Source organism: Tursiops truncatus, chromosome 1 (assembly GCF_011762595.2).
Source record: "Tursiops truncatus isolate mTurTru1 chromosome 1, mTurTru1.mat.Y, whole genome shotgun sequence".
NCBI classification, from domain to species: domain Eukaryota; kingdom Metazoa; phylum Chordata; class Mammalia; order Artiodactyla; family Delphinidae; genus Tursiops; species Tursiops truncatus.
This window is the reverse complement of record NC_047034.1, coordinates 50,778,604-50,797,351: the sequence shown is the minus strand read 5'-3', so window position 1 is coordinate 50,797,351 and position 18,748 is coordinate 50,778,604. Positions and strand designations below refer to the sequence as shown.

Here is an 18,748-nt window from a genome sequence, read left to right as displayed (position 1 = left end):
CTTTGCTCAGACAGGACGAGGTTAAAGGAGCCGCTGATTCGGAGGCTCTGGCTCACCCAGGCCGGGGGGGTAGGGAGGGTCACGGAGTGCGGGGCGGGCCTGCAGCGGCAGAGGCCGGCGTGACGCTGCAGCCTGAGGCGCGCCGTGCGCTCTCCCGGGGAGCCGTCCCTGGATCCCGGGACCCTGGCAGTGGCGGGCTGCACAGGCTCCCCGGAAGGGCGTGTGGCTAGTGACCTGTGTTCGCACACTGGCCTCCTGGCGGCGGCAGCAGTGGCCTTAGCGTCCCATGTCCGTCTCTGGGCTCCGCACACTTAGCCGTGGCTCGCGCCCGTCCCTGGAGCTCTCTCAAGCAGCGTCCTTAATCCCCTCTCCTGGTGCACCAGGAAACAAAGAGGGACGTAAAAGTCTCTTGCCTCTTCGGCAGGTCCAGACCCCTCCCCAGACTCTCTCCCGGCCAGCCGCGGCGCACCAACGCCCTGCAGGCTGTGTTCACGCCGCCAACCTCAGTCCTCTCCCGGCGCTCCGACAAAAGCCGGAGCCTCAGCTCCCAGTCCCGCCCGCCCCGGCGGGGGAGCAGACAAGCCTCTCGGCTGGTGAGTGCCGGTCGGCCCGATCCTCTGCGCTGGAATCTGTCCGCTTTGCCCTCCGCACCCCTGTTGCTGTGCTCTCCTCCGCGGCTCCCAAGCTCCCCCACTCCGCCTCCCGAAGTCTCCACCCGCGAAGGGGCTTCCTAGTGTGTGGACACTTTTCCTCCTTCACAGCTCTCTCCCGCTGGTGCAGGACCCGTCCCTATCCTTTTGTCTCTGTTTATTCTTTTGCCCTAACCAGGTACGTGGGGGGTTCCTTGCCTTTTGGGAGGTCTGAGGTCTTCTGCCAGCGTTCAGTAGGTGTTCTGTAGGAGTTGTTCCACGCGTAGATGTATTTCTGGTGTATCTGTGGAGAGGAAGGTGATCTCCGCGTCTTACTCTTCTGCCATCTTCCCGGAAGTCCCCCACATATATAATTTTAAGCAGTCCATTTGTTGCTTAATATATTGTTGATGAGATTCATCACTGTTGATGCATATAGCTGTCCTTTATTCCTTTTCACACTTGAATAGTCTTCCACGTTATGAATCTGCCATAATTTATTCATCATTCTACTGATGGATATTTGGATGCTTTCCAGGTTATTGCTGTATCTAACAAAGCTACTATGAATATTTTTGTGCATATGTTCTCTAGATTATATACCAAGGAAGGCAAACGTTCAACTTTACAAGAAAATGCCAAATTGATTTACATACTCACCAACAGCATAATGAGGTTTTTCATTGTTCCACACCCTCACCATACTTGTTGTCAGGCTTTTTAATTTTGGCTAACCTAGTAAATATGAAACGGTACCTTGTGATTTTAATGTACACACCCCAGATTATTAATGAGTTTGAAGTTTTTTTCATGTTGTTGGTCATTCATGTTTCTTCTCTAAAATGCCTGGATAAATCTTTTGCTTATTGGATAGCGTGTTTTCTTACTAATTGGTAAAGGTTCCTTATATACTCTGGATACTAATCTATTAGCAGTTATGTGTTACTAATATCTTCTTCCAATTTGTTTGATTTGTTTTTTTTTTTACTCTGTGATGTTTTTAGTGAATAGTTCTTAATTTTAAAGTAATAAAATTTATCCTTTCCTTTATGCGTAACAGTTTCTGAGTCATGTTTTTAAAATAAAATACTTCTCTAACCGGAGATCATCAAGATATTCTCCTATAATTTCTACTAATAGATTTAAAGTTTTGCAATTTGCTTTAAAATCCTTGATCCACCTGGAGTCAGAGGGGTGTGTGTGTGAAATGTGTTATGAAATAGGCATTCATTTTGATTTTTCTGCACGGATGAGAAATTTTCCTGGCACCATCTATTGAACAGTCCATTCTTCCTTCACTGATCTGCAGAGCCCACTCTTATCGTTTGAGTTTGCATCTATGTGCACAGATTGCTTTCTAGACTTCCATCGCCCTGTCAGTCTGTCCTTGTCCCAGTAGCTCATGGTCTCAGTTACTGTAGATTTATAAGTCTTGTGTAGCAAGGCAAGTCTAGCCTAATTCTTCAGGAGTGTCTTGACTATTTCTGATCCTTTGCTCTTACATGTAAGTTTTAGAATCAGCTTCTCAAGTTCCACATAAAACCCTACTGGAATTTTTATTGAAATGACACTGAATCTGTAGACCAATTTAGGGAGAATTGACATCTTTACAACATTGAACCTTTTTCTTCATCTCATGGTTTTTCTCTGTTGATTTAGATCTTCTTGAAAGTCTTTTAACTGTTACACTTTCCTGTATGTCTTTTGTTACATATATTACTAGGTACCTTTCCTATAAGTGACTTTTATAATTCTAGTGTATAAAATTGCAGTTGACTTTTTTTTTTTTTTTTTTTGCGGTACGCGGGCCTCTCACTGTTGCGGCCTCTCCCGTTGCGGAGCACAGACTCCGGACGTGCAGGCTCAGCAGCCATGGCTCACGGGCCCAGCCACTCCGCGGCATGTGGGATCTTCCCGGACCGGGGCACGAACCCGTGTCCCCTGCATCAGCAGGCAGACTCTCAACCACTGCACCACCAGGGAAGCCCGCAGTTGACTTTTATATTGATCTTTTCCAAGCATCCTTGCTGATCTTTCTTATTAACTTGGTGGATTTTCTGTGTAGATAATATCATCTGTGAGTAATGGCAGTTTTATTTCTTCCTCACCCTTATACCTTTTATTTCTTTCCTGTTATCTTAGTGTGCTGACTAGGTCTTCCAATTCAGTGTTGGATGGAAGTAGCAATGGTGGGCATCCTTGTCTTAAAACTGATTTTGAAGTGTTTTTAGCATTTTACCCTTGAGCATGCGTTGCAGGGTTTTGGTTTGGGTTTTGTTTTGTTTTGTTTTTTTCTTTCCTGCTTTGTTTTGTTCGGGTTTTGTGGGGGGTTTGTTGTTGTTTGTTTGGTAGGTACTCCTTATTGAATTAGGAAATTCTGTTCCATTCCAAGTCACACAGATATGCATTATATTTTAGCAAATGGTTTTATTTTACATCAACTGAATTGATCATACTTTTTTCTTTTAATGTTAATATGGTGATTTATTTTAATAATTTATCTAAAGTTGAACTAAGCTTGCTTTCATGAAATAAACCGAACTTAGTTGCAGTCATTGGTTTCTAACGTTAAGTCACCCTCATATTCCTGGGATAAATCCAGTTTGGCCATCATGTACCAGCTTTTTTATACACTGCTAGATTAGTTTGCCAATATTTTATTTAACATTTTTTCATTTATGTTCATGAGTAGGATTAACTTAAATTTCTTGCTTTTATAACAGCCCTTTTTTTTCCATTACTAAAGTGTAACTTTATAAAATAAAGAATAACTAGACAAGTAACAAGCATGCTAAGAATACCTTCTTTTTGAGAAATACAGGCAAGAATATATTATTAAGAATTGTGATGGCGGTGCTGATTCATTGAATCATCAGGTTATCAGGTTTAAGATAACACCCCTATTACATTGGTACACCTTAAACTTATACAATGTTATATGTCAGTTATATTCAGTAAAGGATGTGTGTGTGGAGATAACACCTCTATTAAAATGGAAGTGTGTTTCCTATAACGAAGGGATGAGGTGTAGCACAGTAACAAAAAAAAAACAATACAGAAAAATTTACCAGATCTACTAACAGATCATGGTCTTTGGGAGTGGACGCTAGGACAGTTAACTTTTGATGAAGAGTTGAAGCTGGGAAAGATCTGGAAAGTATAAGAGACTATCTGAAGAGGGCATGCCTACATGGAATTTAGTTGTAAGAGACCGGGAGCAGACCTGACCAGCATGAAATCTCGTCTCTCTCTAGGAGAAACTGAAAATATGCTCTCTAACAGTTAATTTTTACATAGAATAAGCCATAAATTTTGTTTCCATTAATTATTTTTTTTATCTCTCAGTTCAAATCAACATCAAATAAGAACGTGTCTGTAGTAGGATGGATGGTGATGATGGCTGATGACCCGGAACATCCAGATCTCTTCTTGCTGACTGACTCTGAGAAAGGTGAATCATTAAAATAACTAGGGCTTAAGGTATTGCATGTACACAACTTTCGATAAGCCAAAATTTATCAATAGTTTAACTGGAATACACGACTAGGGGCATTGTTTGTGTAGTTCAATCTCTTGGGAAATATTTGTGTCACATAATGTAATGTATACTAATGATAGCAATATTTTTAGATATCAATATCTATTAATTGCTTATTTAATAAGCTTATTAAATAAGCTTATTTTCTTTGCTACGTGGGCATAAGCTTGAAATTAAAAACCCAGATAATCCCTAGAGAGCTAATAACCAGAAAAGGAAGGAGGGAATTCGAGAATCTATAGACCACTGTTAACTTTAAAATCTCAGATTTACAATATGCAGTACCCCTTCGTTTATATTCTGAGATCAATTGTTATTCTTAAGCTCTGAATGTGGCAGAAGTTTTCCTTTAAATGGTTTTTATTCCATTACTTTTAATTAAATTAATTGGTAATTTGACTCAAACCACTTTCCAAATAAGTATAATTTTAATTATAATACTTAGCTTACAATGTATAGAGACATTTATGAGTGAAAGTGTTGGCTATTGACCATAGGAGTTTTAAAAACTTTAAACTTTAAAAGTGGATGAGAGAGGTTGGAGGGTGGGCTGTGTAGTAGAATCAGATCATACCTTCTCACCCTGCCTGTGCCAGTTGTGGAGACCTCAGTGGTCATCAGAACAGATCCTCATGTGGTTGCAGCTCTTCCTTCGTAAAATCTGCCAGCTGTTGATAAGCACCACAAAGGAAGCCAGAAAGAAAATTCTTTCATATCTGCCCAGAATCTTCCACTTCAGCAGCTCACTACTACTAAAATGAAGTTATATTACCATTTACTGACTGTAAAATTATACTCTGACTTCTGTTTATTTAGAATGCATATCCACAGATATTCGGCTTTTAGGATATTGTGGTACTTTAAGTAAAAATTTAAGAAAATATGCAGAAAAAGTTAGTACAGAAAAAAATAATAGCAAAATGTTATGTTTTTAGATGAAATAGGTTGACTTACAGAGTAAGGAGCTCCTACTCAACATTCTGAATTCAAAGCCCCAGCCTCCACCCTGCCAATCCCAAAGGCCTTCATTATTTATAAAAGATCATTTTCATGGGGTTAAGTTAACAAATTATTTGTCTTCCATCAGTTCCTTAGTGTGTTTGACAGAACCGTTTCAGAGTACAAGGTTTTTATGAAGTCTGTACTGATGGTCTTTTTAAGGGAGGAGAGAGTAGGTAAATGGCAGCTGTGGCCAGCTGATCAGATACGTCTGCTATTTAGGTTGATCTAATGTTTGCATCTGTGTTTAACAAGCAAAACAGTGTTATTTTAGTAATTAAACATTTGGTGAAGAAAGCTGTTGCCTCTGAAAGTGAAAAAAAGTCTTTGAGAAAATCTCAAAGAAGAGCTGTATAACGCCTGCATATAGATGAGGCTCTTGAGCCATTGAATTCAGTTATAAAGGAAAGAGTAGCACTCAGTAAGAATTGGGAGATAAAAAGAACTCAGGTCAGTGAAAAAGGGGAATTAAGCTCAACTTAGGGCACCTATACTACATGAGTCCTTTCTTCTTTTCTCAGTTTATTACCTTAATACATATAAACATATAAAATATCCTTATTATGTGTCAGTTTTGAATTAGAGTCAACATAAGGTCTAAATACATACAACACACATGAAACAAATGAATTTCTAATTTTCTAAAAGAGAAAGAGTTGCCTTCTCAGATTTTTCACATAAGCCCTCACTAGACCTAGAAATTTCTCTAATAATTTTGACAAATGTTAACTAAAAACTAAAAGCATAGGTTATATTGATGTTAGCTGATTAATCCTTAATCACATTAAATAGCTAATATTTAAGTGTTAAAGCATTCTGGCCTATAAAAATTCAGTATTAGCATCTACTAATATTTAGATCATCTAAATAGTGCTGAGAAGTGATATCCTGCACTCTCATCCACTCACACAAATCTAGAGAAGCCAAACAATTATTATTATTTTTTTTTTTTTTTTTTTTTTTTGGCTGCGTTGGGTCTTCGCTGCGTGCGGTCTTTCTCTAGTTGCGGTGAGCGGGGGCTACTCTTCGTTGCAGTGCGCAGGCTTCTCATTGCGGAGGCTTCTCTTGCTGCGGAGCACAGGCTCTAGGCACACGGGCTTCAGTAGTCGTGGCTCGTGGGCTCTAGAGTGCAGGCTCAGTAGTTGCGGCACATGGGCTTAGTTGCTCCGCGGCATGTGGGATCTTCCCAGACCAGGGATCGAACCCGTGTCTCCTGCATTGGCAGGTGGATTCTTAACCACTGCGCCACCAGGGAAGCCCCAAACAATTATTTTATTTAAATATACTTTAAAGAGCATTTAAGGAGGCAAAATACTTCTTTTCCAATTCATAAACAGCAAAACAGTGACTTTCTGCATAAATGATAGCACGTGAATGTAGCACAGAGAACTCTTCGTTTTATATGTATTGGAAAATCAGGTGTTAGAGAAATAGAATTCTTAAACGGAGAACTGTCATCAATTTTTATTGTTTCCCTTTGTTTTTAATAATTTTAGGAAATTCATACAAATTTCAAGCTGGCAGCAGGATGAATGCAATGCTGTGGTTTAAGCACTTGAGTGCAGCCTGCCAAAGTAACAAACAACAGGTAAGCATCTCTCTTAACCCTCAAAATAGTCCATAAATTGCGAATATATTTAAAAGAGTTCCAAAGAGAAGTAAGTGGACTCATTTTTGGAGTGAAGTAGGGAAACTGTTCATATTCTATTTCTTGTTGACCACAGTCAGCAAGACATGAAGTCCACATTTTAGAGAGGAGATGGGTAATAAACAAGCGAACAAATAACAAAATTTCAAGTCATAAAAACCGTATGAACAAAATAGAATTACATGATACGGAGTGATGGGAGTAGAGACAGACTTTAAATAAATAAGAGTGAACAGCAAAGATCTCCCTAAAGAGATGACAATGACATGAATGACAGGAAGGAAGGGCCATGTGAAGATAAGGGGGAACAAAGTTCTGGTGGAGGGAAGAGTAAGTGCACAAAGACCCTGAAGATGGAACAAGCTTCAGGTGTTCAAAACAGGGAACTGTAGCCCTTGTTGGGAGAATGTAGTGGGAGGCAAGGAGACTCTAGAGAGGTAAAAATATGATGGCACCTTAACAAAAATTATTCTGATTTGTCTTTACTTGTTCTATTGACAATTTTATGCGGGTTCCTGTGCTTGCAGTGAAACCCAAAAGTATGTGGACTTTTTGTTTGTTTTTATTTTTACTGAAACAAAGATGGTCTAACTCAAAGGCTTTCAGCTACAAAGGGGAATGAATCCATAGTGGTGTTTTCCCCAAACCCGGTTGCAGATTTAAAGTTGAACCATGAATTGGTAGGGCAGACATAAATAAACATAGACTTTTTTAGGCCAGTTTTCAGTTGAATATATTTGAAAATTTTATTGTCTTAAGGTACTGAAATACAGAGGTATATGGTAAGTGTTATCAATAGCTAATTTTGAATAATATAATACATTATACAAGTTTATAAAGGTTATAAACGTATTTTCCACTGTGTGCTATCAGGACCCAAGTTATTATCCCTTTTTTGATAAAGGAAGAAACTAAGGCTCGGAAATCCTAAATGACCTACACAGGGTCAAACAAGTAAAAAATCGTGGACCTGAGATGACACAAACTCTGTCTTCATCCTATAGATTCATTCTTCTTAAATATTGTTGGAATGGGCCTTGTTCTCTTACAATTTTTATTTCAAAAATATATGAAAGACTAATAGCAATATTTGGTACCATTCTTAACAATGTCCCTTAAGGACATGAAATACCATAGAGCAAAAATTACTTTCTTGCCCCTGTCAAGTTAGTGTCTGGGACAGAATGAAGGAAACAAACCTTCTTTTGCCTAAACCAAGTTTTTCAGGATTCAGCTCCATGCCGTACATTTTCTTTAAATGTAGCTTAAAGTACTGTATCATTTCTTTTCAATCTCAAGTTTCAAGATTAATCTAGACAGGGTATGCGTACCAGCATAGAGGTTCAATTTCTTTTTATTATATTAGTGGACTTTGCTACTGAATAAGCCAACCAGATGTGTATAAATGGGGTTTTTTTAATTTGTTTGTTCCTATACTTGGAAGAATCAGAGAAGTAGCAAATTTATAAATAGAAGCTGTGAAATTTGAAAACTTTTAGTAGAAGACTCTAACTCAGGTACAACACCTTAAACCATAGTCAGGCAGCTTAGGAGGAAATGAAAGTGTTACTTTATTAAAATATTGGTTTTCTTAGAACCAGACCCTGAGAATTTATACTTTAATTTAAGCACTCTTGGATTTGTACTGTTGTATTTATAGTTCAGTTATGATTATATTGTCAAATAATTTTTCATTCAGAAGCTGACACACATAAGAGATTAATCTTTTTTTTTTTTTAGTATCCCAGGTTTTCAGAAAAAGGTTGCTAAAGTGTGGGAACTGTTAAGCTCTTTTAAAGGACAGAGTAATGACCACTGATGCATGAATTTCTCTACCAGCATAACTTTGGAAAACTGGTAGTAAAAGTTAAGAGCATTTTTTTTTAGCATGGTGAAGCCCTCTTTAGTCCTTGACTAGAGGGTTCATTAATTTTTAAAAACAAAATATATTCATATTTCTAAGAATTATTGTTGAATTTCAGACTTAAAAGAAATCAAATTAAATTTGATCCAGTCTATAAGCAGCAAACTGTTATATAACCTATAGATTTTTCAGAGTCACAAAGTTTCAGGTAAGAGTTTATCTAGCAATGAGTTTTATTCTTTTATACTCATTTTCATGATGATTTCACAAAGAAATTCTTAGTAATGTTTGTTATAAAATTATCTGTGCTGCATTTTAAAATTTGCATGTAGGAATTCATTGTAATACATATAATGAAAAAATAAATGATGACAAGCATTTTGTGTGGAATCTCACACTACTACGGCCATACTTACTCTTTCCTCATTCATTTATTCACTCAGCAAACATCTCCTGAGCTCCCCTGTGTTAGACAAGAAAGATACTGTCTCTGCCCTTTTTCCCACCCGGATTTCAATTTATTGGAAAAAGTATTAACTCATCTCAGTGACTTCCTCTCAAAAATGTTCTAGTGTATTTTATTCATTATTCATAAACAATTACAGTACCTTCTATCAAATTCCTTTTTTAAAAAGATATTTAGGTCAGAAAGATTTTAATATTTGGGCTTACTTAGAATGACAAGGAAATATAAGAAATAGTACTTTGAAAAACACCTTTTAAATACTGTCAGTTTGTAATGCTTATATTTTTTAGGTTCCTACAAACTTGATGACTTTTGAGTAAAAGCCTGATAAAAAACAAGGTGAACTGTTATCTTAAGTGAAAGCAAGGACCTGATGAAAGAGCGCCAGCTATAAACCAATCCTGTGCCAGGAAGAGCCCAGAGGTTCCATCTCAGCCTCTGGAGTTCTGAACCAAAAAAGCACTAATTTCAGGGAATGAAGTGAGATATTCCCAGAGAACAAATTGGAGTTGCAAAACAAACTGCCATGGACCATGCTTCTTATCTCTGAACTGACCTGTGGAAACCACTGCCTTAAAAGAATGAAAGGAAAACCAACATGAAACACCAAATAGTGTGTGTGAATCTTCTGGCGGTGCTGTGCTTGGAATAGATCGTAGCTAATTTGCATTTCTTTTAACTTTGTACTAATTTTGGAGGGGAGAATCGCCTTTTTTTAGATACACTTTAAAAAGAAAAACATATTTCTTATGGGTTACATTAGGAGCTGGGTTTAAAGTGAGGTGTAAAGCTACTCCAGCTTAGTAGGGTTCTACCAGCAGCCTAGCGGAAAGGTTTGCTTGAGCTTCCATTAGTCTGCAGCCTCACTCGCTTTTTCACAACAAGAGTGTAGGAATTAGAAATGTTAATAATGTGAGTTGTTGGAGTTTGTTTGGGATTTGGGGGGGGGTTGTTTTGGATGAGGGGAGATTTTTAAAAACACTAAACTTCTGAAATTTAGTACTGTTTGGGGTACATTATTTCCTGCAGGAGGTATAAAGGCTGAGTGTTCATATGCCAGACACTTTTTTCAAGTGGGCTCCAGAAAACATGGTTGTTTTTAGCTGGGTTTAAAGCTTGGCCTTCTATATGAGTTCATTGTTGGACCACAGATCTGCTTAGTAGAGAACTGTAATCCCTACCTAAACTTTTCTAAGAAGATTTTACAATAACTACATTTTTCAAGTGAATTGGATTACCCCTTCTATCACTCACAGGTGATTTTTATCATCAAGGGTGATGTATTGATATTTTATCAGGATAGTTTCCTTTACAGTGTTTCATGTGCACAATGCCAGTTATTTTTTTTGTTATTCATTTTCATTATTTTTGATCAATATGAGATTCAGGATCACATTTGTTTAAAAGAGAGTCGACGTATGTACGTATGCATGTATGTATTTTATTATAAGGCATACAAAATAATTTTCAAAGGGAAAAAGGTGAAAGACTGAGATGCTGGGAATTTTAAGTATCAAAACTTTCCTTCCTACTTAAGCTTCCTTTATTACAAACATTTTTCTCAAAACTTACTATAGGTCCTTACAATGAAACCATATTTTGTCAGTAGTTGATCAAGCAGTTTTGTGAGAGCTCTTTAATGCAATAATGCATTTAACTTTTGAAATAAATGTTAAGTTACAAAAAATGTTTGCAGGTGAAATGCCTTAGAGTTTTAACAAAAAACTGGCACTTGAAAAAAGGCTGTGTGTTGGATGTTACAAACTCATGAGGCATCATGGATTTTGGCTGTGGCCCAGAGTAAGAAGTGCTTTTTGACTGGTAACTTCTGATAGACTTCTATTACTTTGGGCCTCACATAAAATTTTTCAGATTGTATTCTTGGAGAATTTTATGCTTTTTTTTAATCATAAGTATTTCATCCTTGAATCCATGAAACTTAAATAGAAAATATTGCTTATTAGAATAATTAGCTAAAAAATCTCTCCATTGGAAAGTAGAAGAGCTTTCCCTGAGTGCTTAGTTTTTAAATTTAGTGTTCTGTTTGGAAAGGATATTAAGAGTTCAAATATCTTTCTCATATAGCACAGTTAGTAATACCATTACTTCTGGTTTTGTGAAAAGTGACATGAGCTGGAAGAGGGCAAAATGTGGCCTATGCTAGTGATTTTATCTCCCAGCATAGCCCACACTGGGCGCTGAGAAGAGGCCCTCTGCATAACCAGCATAGCAGTATTACTCTGTAGACCTTGCACATCGGACTTTTGTTTTAATTTTCTTGTTTATTTCTCTTCAGAAATAAGTGTTTTTAACAGTGTATGTGCTTTTTAAAAAACACTGTGGATGAAAACTCTGTGGATTTTTTATTATGTTTTCTGTTTGTCATAAATAAGCTAAAGTAGATAAGTTTCTGTGGAGATATGCACCTGGAAGTCAGAGCCTGACAGCCCACAGTTTTGCCAAAGAGAGAGCTCCACTGGAAGATGTGTTTGATATTTTCAGCGCTAAACATGAGGCTGCTTGTGCAGCGTGAGAACAGTGTTCAGGTTTGGTGACTAAGTCCATATATAGATTTGTGGCCTCTGACTGACTGAAACTGAACCGTGCAGCGGACGTCACCATTATTTTTGTCTTCAAATTTGTCCATTCAAAAGATTGCTCATTGCTTTTTAAGGTGAATTTAGCATTTGAAGCAAAGATCAGTGAAGGAAGTGAATTAAAATAGTGTAGGTGAATTTTTTATCTGTAATTCACCAAATGAGACCTAATAATAATTCAAGGAAAAATAAATGTTACCAAAATATATTAAATATTTAGGCAGTGTATTAGTGGGAAGGTGAAATTTTTCTCCTCTTGTAAGGCCTACCCTTAATAAATTTGTAAAGTAGCGACTCAAAAGCTTGAAATTTCCACCAATATTAAGCTCATTTGTTTCTCTCCAAGTCAAGAAGACCTCATTGGAAATTCCATTATAATTTAAGCTACTTTTTGGTAAACATAATGATTGGTATATTATCCAGCCTGGTGTAATAGTATAATACCACCCAAAATACAGTTTGAGGCACATCTTATTTAACTGTTTGTTTGAACATGGAAGCTTATTTTTCATGCAGAAGTAACATAACAGTTTTTAAAATACAACTATAAAAATAACTGCTGACCTCGAAGAGCACTGTTTTTGGTCTCATGCTCCCTCTTTGTTTGAGTTCTGCTTATTTTTTTCAGAGGCTTTATTTTTACCGTACCTCCAAACTGTAAGAATTAAAAGAACCAATCAAACACACCTTCCTATTACATTTTCTTCACTGTGTAGATATTATTTGCGTAAACATTGCAAAAAGGGATCCAAGCAATTTGAGTTTGAGTATTTTTTACTCCCCAGGCATGTACTTCAATGACAAATGTTTTCCTGTGTGGAAAATGCCATATGACTATTGCACTACTTTCTGTATGGACTGTCTTGGTATTGTGTCTTTTTGTATGTCAAGAACTAGGGTGTTTGTAGCTGCAAAGTTTCTGTAAGTGGCTTTATTCCTCTTCTAGAAGATTTATAAAGGAGCCCAAGGTGCACTGTTATAGAAGGAAAAAATGTTTACGGTCTCTAGTGTATACACCTTATGTATTAGTTGAAACCAGGGCCCTCCAAGAGCAGCCCGGCCTATTGCTCTCTTAGGATTACTAGAATTTACCTGGCCAAATGATTTGAGCGGAAGTCTTTTTTCTTTTTTCTTTTTTCTTTTTTAAGGTTAAATCTGTAAGTTAAATATGCCTTTACTACTGAAGACAAAACTATAGGACATCATATTAATTAGAAATCGACAATAATAGTAGATTTAATCCATTAACTTTTTAGAAGAATGTATCCACTATTGATTTCCTTCCTGTTTTTTTGAGGCACATTCCTTTACAACGAGTTTTTAAACCACCATATTATCTTCTTCTGCAAACAAGGGGTACCAGCGTTGCTTAACAGAAGATAATCATCAATTTTAAAAAAATTCTCTGCTTCAAAGGCTTTTGAAATAATTGGATCCCTTTTTGAAAATGAAGATGAATTTTTACTGTGTCCCCGTGGAACAGTAGTACAGCTGTTGCATGAATAGGTGATACAAAGCAAGTGGTGAGGTTTGTCTGACTTCTTCAGTGATCTTTTAGGGTTTGCTTTTATTTTCTCTCTCTCTCTCTCTCTTCTTTTATATTTCTTTCAAACATAGTAAATTTATAATTTTACAGCCAGAGTAGTATTCTGTTTTTTTCTAACAAACATTGTTATTTAATCACATTGGTGATAATTATTTTCTGTGTGAAGTCAACCTTTTCAAAATGATTTAAGTATTTCTGGTTTTGCTTCCTTAAAAATGGCTTGTGTCTAAAGTAATTACTTTTCTCTTGTTAGAGGATTCCAATGAAAGACATCTGTGCATGCAAACTTTTAAGCTTTTGGAAAGCAATTTCATTACACTGGTATCTCAAGTATGTAGTGTGGGGAAGATTTGGTCAGTGCCTTATCAATTTGAAGACCAACTTTAGGGCATCGAGTATGACAATAATCACTTGCCCTGTTACTCCTCTTATTTCAGGAGTGTGTGCTATCCCTCTCTCCACCAGCTTACTCTTTCTCACAGCAGGTCTAAGAAAATGTGTGCAGATCACTCTAGGTAATTGTTGCATTCCACCTTGGCTTTGAGTCTTTTCAGACAAGCTCCGTCCCTGCTCCTCTCCTTCCAGGGTAGAAGATTAAAATTAAACCCACCAAATCAGCCTTTAGATGAGCACTCCTGAGAACAACTTTGAAGAGCATCCATCCAGCTGAGTTTATTTTTATTTTGTGTTGTTGAAATTGTTGTTTTGAACATAGATTTAATTATGTCCTTTCAGAAAATCCTTAAAAGAATGCAGTACAGCCAGAAAGATCTGTTTGGGTTTTGTTAAAGCTACTGAAATCCCGAAATGAGAGTCCCTTTTCCCAGAAGTGAGATTTAGTTCAGTACATTCTTATATTTAAATAAGACTCAGACCAAACAAGCAGTCACTTAACCTACCAGTTATTGTTTACTTGAAAATACTATGTCAGGAAAGTGAAAACAGCTCCAAAATATAAATTAAAGAGAAGTTAAGAGAGTAAGCCAATTCTCAGTAAAAGCAAAGCCTGGAAACATTTTGCTTCTCCGAGATTATTGCAAGATCTGGAGCTACTCTTGTTCAACTGAGTCAAGATGCTATTTTCACATTTTTTAAAGGGCTAGTATGTTCTAGAATAGGCAAGTAAATTTAGTGTTTAAAGCCAAATGAAGGGTTAACTCGTCCTTAGGGGTTGTTAGTAGAAATTAAAGTTTGATTCTAGTCATTTGGACTGCAAAGTGGTGATGGGATTAAAGGAATACATAATTAGAATGTTTTGGGATTGAACTTTTTTTCAAAATAGACAAGTAGAAAATTTCGTACTTAGCTGTGCTTTAGATATGAGGTAACAAATATTAATTTTCCCATGAAGATACCACTTATTAGAACTATTCACAGATATAGTCCAGTAATTATTGACTTACTAGGTCTGACAGAGTAGCTGATAATAAGTCACCAGACACTCAAAAGAGTTTCTATACCTTGATTATTGACAAATCCATTGTTTTACAGCCGACTGAAGTATGTTATGTGCGGGGAGGGGGTGGGGAACTCGTTCACAGTGTAATCTAAAGGAGATAAAAGCATCTGTGGGGATGAATATCCAATGATGATAATATACAGGAAAACACAAGCCATTTTTATTCTCCTTCATCCCGGTTAACTTGAGGTACAAAGATGAAGTACTCATTTGCACTATGACCTCCTGGAGTGACGTGCAGCTTGGTTCCTCTCTCACTTTTTGTTTCTGTTTAATATGCAAATGTGAGTGTGAGATCTTCAGTGTGTTTGCATAATCTAACTTAAAATGAATTTAAGTACAGTTTTCTGAAATATTTCTATTGGAATAAATTACTTAAAAATATAGATTGTGTGGGGATAGTTTGTTTCCATATTTACATTTTTATCATTAACTTTTAAATAAATGCTCTAAGTTGATTTTTTTCCTCTTTCTAAAATAGTTGACAAGGATTTTGTTGGTATGGGGAAGCTTCTATCTGGGTAAACTTCAGTTGCTCTTCTTTATCCCAGAACAAGGATGTGCCCTGGCATGCTGACAGATGGGGCCTTGGGGAAAAGAGGTCAAGGGTATAATATTTCCAACCGTATCTCCCCACTCCAAGTATGTGATATAATATGACCAGTCCCCATAGAGGCCCTCTTTGCTAGTACTGTATTTCATAGATTCCAAAAAATGACACTTTCACTTCTCACCATTTCTGAAAATAGAATCCGTCTTCCAGCCTAGGGAGCCTTAAATTGGAAGAAGTACAGAAATACATGTGTTGAGTCTCCTATAAGTCATCGGCTGGGGTGTTTGCTCTGCTCTAAGAATTCCACATGAGCTTGCCTCTTAAGAAGCTTGCGAAACCTCCAGACAGGACTGAATGCCCAGTGTTTGGGTAAACCATAACCCAATTTTCAACTGTTTTCTCACCTTTCTGATGCCTTTGAAATTTTTCCCTGTCCCTGCACTAGAACCAAAAGAGAGTGACAACTCTCTGATGGGGTCAGCCTGTCTTTACCTCACACAGCACCCCGTTCTCCATGTATGCATGCTAAGTTTCTGGGTTCCCTTTTCTGTTTCATTAGTTGTTTGTCCCTGAGCCAGTACCATATTGTCTTCATTACTGTATTAGCTGTGTAAGTCTTGATATCTGGTGAGATAATTGCATTGTTCTTCAAATTTGCCTTAGCTCTTCTTGACTCTTTCATCCTCTCTATGAATTTTAGAATCAGTGTGTCAAGTTCAGTGAAAATACTGTTGGTATTTTTATTGGAAGTGCTTTCAATTTATAGATTAATTTGAGAGTTAACAGTTTGAAAGATTTACTCATCTCATTTATGAACATGAAATGTCTCTCCATTTATTTAGAGTTTTTAGTGTCTGTTAATGTTTTACAATTTTCTCCCTACTGTTTTCATACATCTTTTATTAGTTTATTCCTAGGTAAACTAGTTTTTGTTTCTGCTGAATTACTAGTGTGTATGAATGCTATTGATTTTTTTTAATATTTATTTATTATCTGGTTTCTTGGGGTCTTAGTTGCAGCATGTGAGCTCCCTAGTTGCGGCTCACCAGCTCCCTAGTTGCGGCACGCAGGCTCCTTAGTTGTGGCATGCGAACTCTTAGTTGCGGCATGTATGTGAGATCTAGTTCCCTGGCCAGAGATGGAACCTGCGCCCCCCCCTGCATTGGGAGCGCAGAGTCTTATCCACTGCACCACCAGGGAAGTCCCAATGCTATGGATTTTTTTTTTAATTTATATTTTATTTTTGGCTGCACTGGGTCTTTGTTGCTGCATGCAGACTTTTCTCTAGTTGAGGCGAGCAGGGGCTACTCTTTGTTGTAGTGCGCGGACTTCTCATTGCGGTGGCCTCTCATGTTGCGGAGCACGGGCTCTAGGCGTGTGGACTTCAGTAGTTGGGGCTTGCAGGCTCTAGAGCTCAGGCTCAGTAGTTATGGCGCACGGGCTTAGTTGCTCTGCAGCATGTGGGATCTTCCCAGACCAGGGCTCTAACCCATGTCCCCTGCATTGGCAGGTGGATTCCTAACCACTGCACCACCAGGGAAGCCCATGCTGTTGATTTTTATGTCAATACTTAACATCTGGCAACTTTATTGAAATCCCTTATCTAGTTCCAGTGGTTTGTCCAGTATGATTCCATTACCATATTGGCTGCAAATAAGGTGATAAGATTGGGAGAAAATATTTGGAGTTTATAAAACAAAGGATTCATATCAAGAATATACACGGATTTTTTTTTCTCTGTAATAAGAAAATTTATTCAATAGAGCAGTGTGCTAAAGGATATGAATAAACAGTTTATAGAAGGAAGCCTATGTGGCTGATCTATGGAAAGATGCTCAACCTCACTAATAGAGAAATTCAAAGTAAAATCACGGAAGAGCTGTCACATTATATTCATCAAACTGGTGAGGCCATGCCAAAGAGCATCTGGGCAGTATTAGGGAAATTGTGTATGTATACAGAGCATAAGAATTAAGAATTCCAGCACTGGATCACTTACTAGTTGCATGATCTTGAGCAGATGACTTAACCTTCTTTCTCAAGTTCCTCATCTATAAAATGTACACAATGCAAAGGACACCTCATAGAGTTGTGAGACTCACCTTAGCTCATGTCTCTAAAGCCCCAAGAGCAGGACCAGCATTAGGAAGAGCTGTCAGTGTTATAGGGAGAGTTGTTGTAACTGTTGCTCCGTAGCCTGCCATTTCTGCTCATGGAGTCAGTTACAGGGAGTGGGATTAGAAGTGAAGGGGAAATTTTAAGTAAAACAAGGGAGAGATCTTTGCATAGTGAAGTCATAGTGAACCAAGGAGCATCTTCTTGTAAACCAGTAAGCCAACTGAAGAAGTAAGCCAGGTATATTCATTATAGACAGACTGGCAGGTAGAGAAAAACATGAAGAAGAGCCACCTAAAAAGAGCCCTCATGGGCTTCCCTAGTGGCGCAGTGGTTGAGAGTCCGCCCGCTGATGCAGGGGACACGGGTTTGCGCCCCGGTCCGGGAAGATCCCACATGCCGCGGAGTGGCTGGGCCCGTGAGCCATGGCCGCTGGGCCTGCGCGTCCGGAGCCTGTGCTCCACAACGGGAGAGGCCACAACAGTGAGAGACCTGTGTACCGCAAAAAAAAAAAAAAAAAGAGCCCTCATGTATTATTGTTGATTATTAAGAACAGTATTGCAACCACCTGGTGCTTGTTTAAAACGATGACTTCTGAACACCACCCCAAATTGCCTAAATCAGAATATGAGGACAGTGCCTGGTACCCACTAAAACTGGAATTCAATTTGGGCTGATTTGACCACAGCCCAGTCTCAGGTAAAAGTAACGATTATTCAGTTTGCTTTGTTATTGCGTGTCAAAACCAAGTTGTTCATACAGTTTAGGTTTGGAAACTGTTAGCATCTATACTAAGCTATTGCAGAAGAGAGACAAGTTGCTGTTTTTATTGCCAGATACTATTCTGAGATTTTAACGTGAAAACAGGAAACTTTTCCAATAGGCGTGGAAGGAAAACCTGGAGATTCACTGTGTCTTACATCTTAAGCAATTAACAGTAAGTACAATCAACCAGTGGACCTCTACTGACCACTAAGTTCTACAGTAGCCATGTTTTATGACCTTTTGCAATCTCAATAATGTTTTAACAAATCTTAACCACACAAATACAGGATCAGAATTTCTGTGTTGAAAGAGATTAAATGACTGTACTTTGGGTCGTGGTCACATATCTCCCTGGATCTTTGGGATAGACAGCCTACAGAAAAGTCCATAGTATGGCCTGATGCAATTTGAATTGAGACCTTTGATTCTAGCCTAACTTGCTATGACATAGCTAATTATGTTCTATGTCTCATTCCAAATCAAGATAATTCATGCACTTGGGTGACAAATTTTATGTGATTCCTTAGTTTTACTAAATTAAACCTAATTCCCCTCTCAAAGGAAGACTT

At 37.9% G+C, this 18,748-nt stretch overlaps 1 protein-coding gene across 4 annotated transcripts in view; it reads left to right on the top strand.

Annotated features, from left to right (window-relative positions):
* Positions 1-15,130, top strand: part of RALGPS2 (Ral GEF with PH domain and SH3 binding motif 2) — a 322,932-nt gene extending 307,802 nt beyond the window's left edge. For all 4 annotated transcript variants that reach the window (XM_019952266.3, XM_019952267.3, XM_019952269.3 and 1 more), the window contains 3 exons: positions 3,975-4,080; positions 6,663-6,754; positions 9,435-15,130. In XM_019952266.3, the coding sequence (XP_019807825.1) occupies positions 3,975-4,080; positions 6,663-6,754; positions 9,435-9,464 (228 nt within the window). In that variant the 3' untranslated portion in view covers positions 9,465-15,130. The remainder of the gene's footprint in view (positions 1-3,974; positions 4,081-6,662; positions 6,755-9,434) is intronic.
* The last annotated feature ends 3,618 nt before the right edge of the window (positions 15,131-18,748 follow it).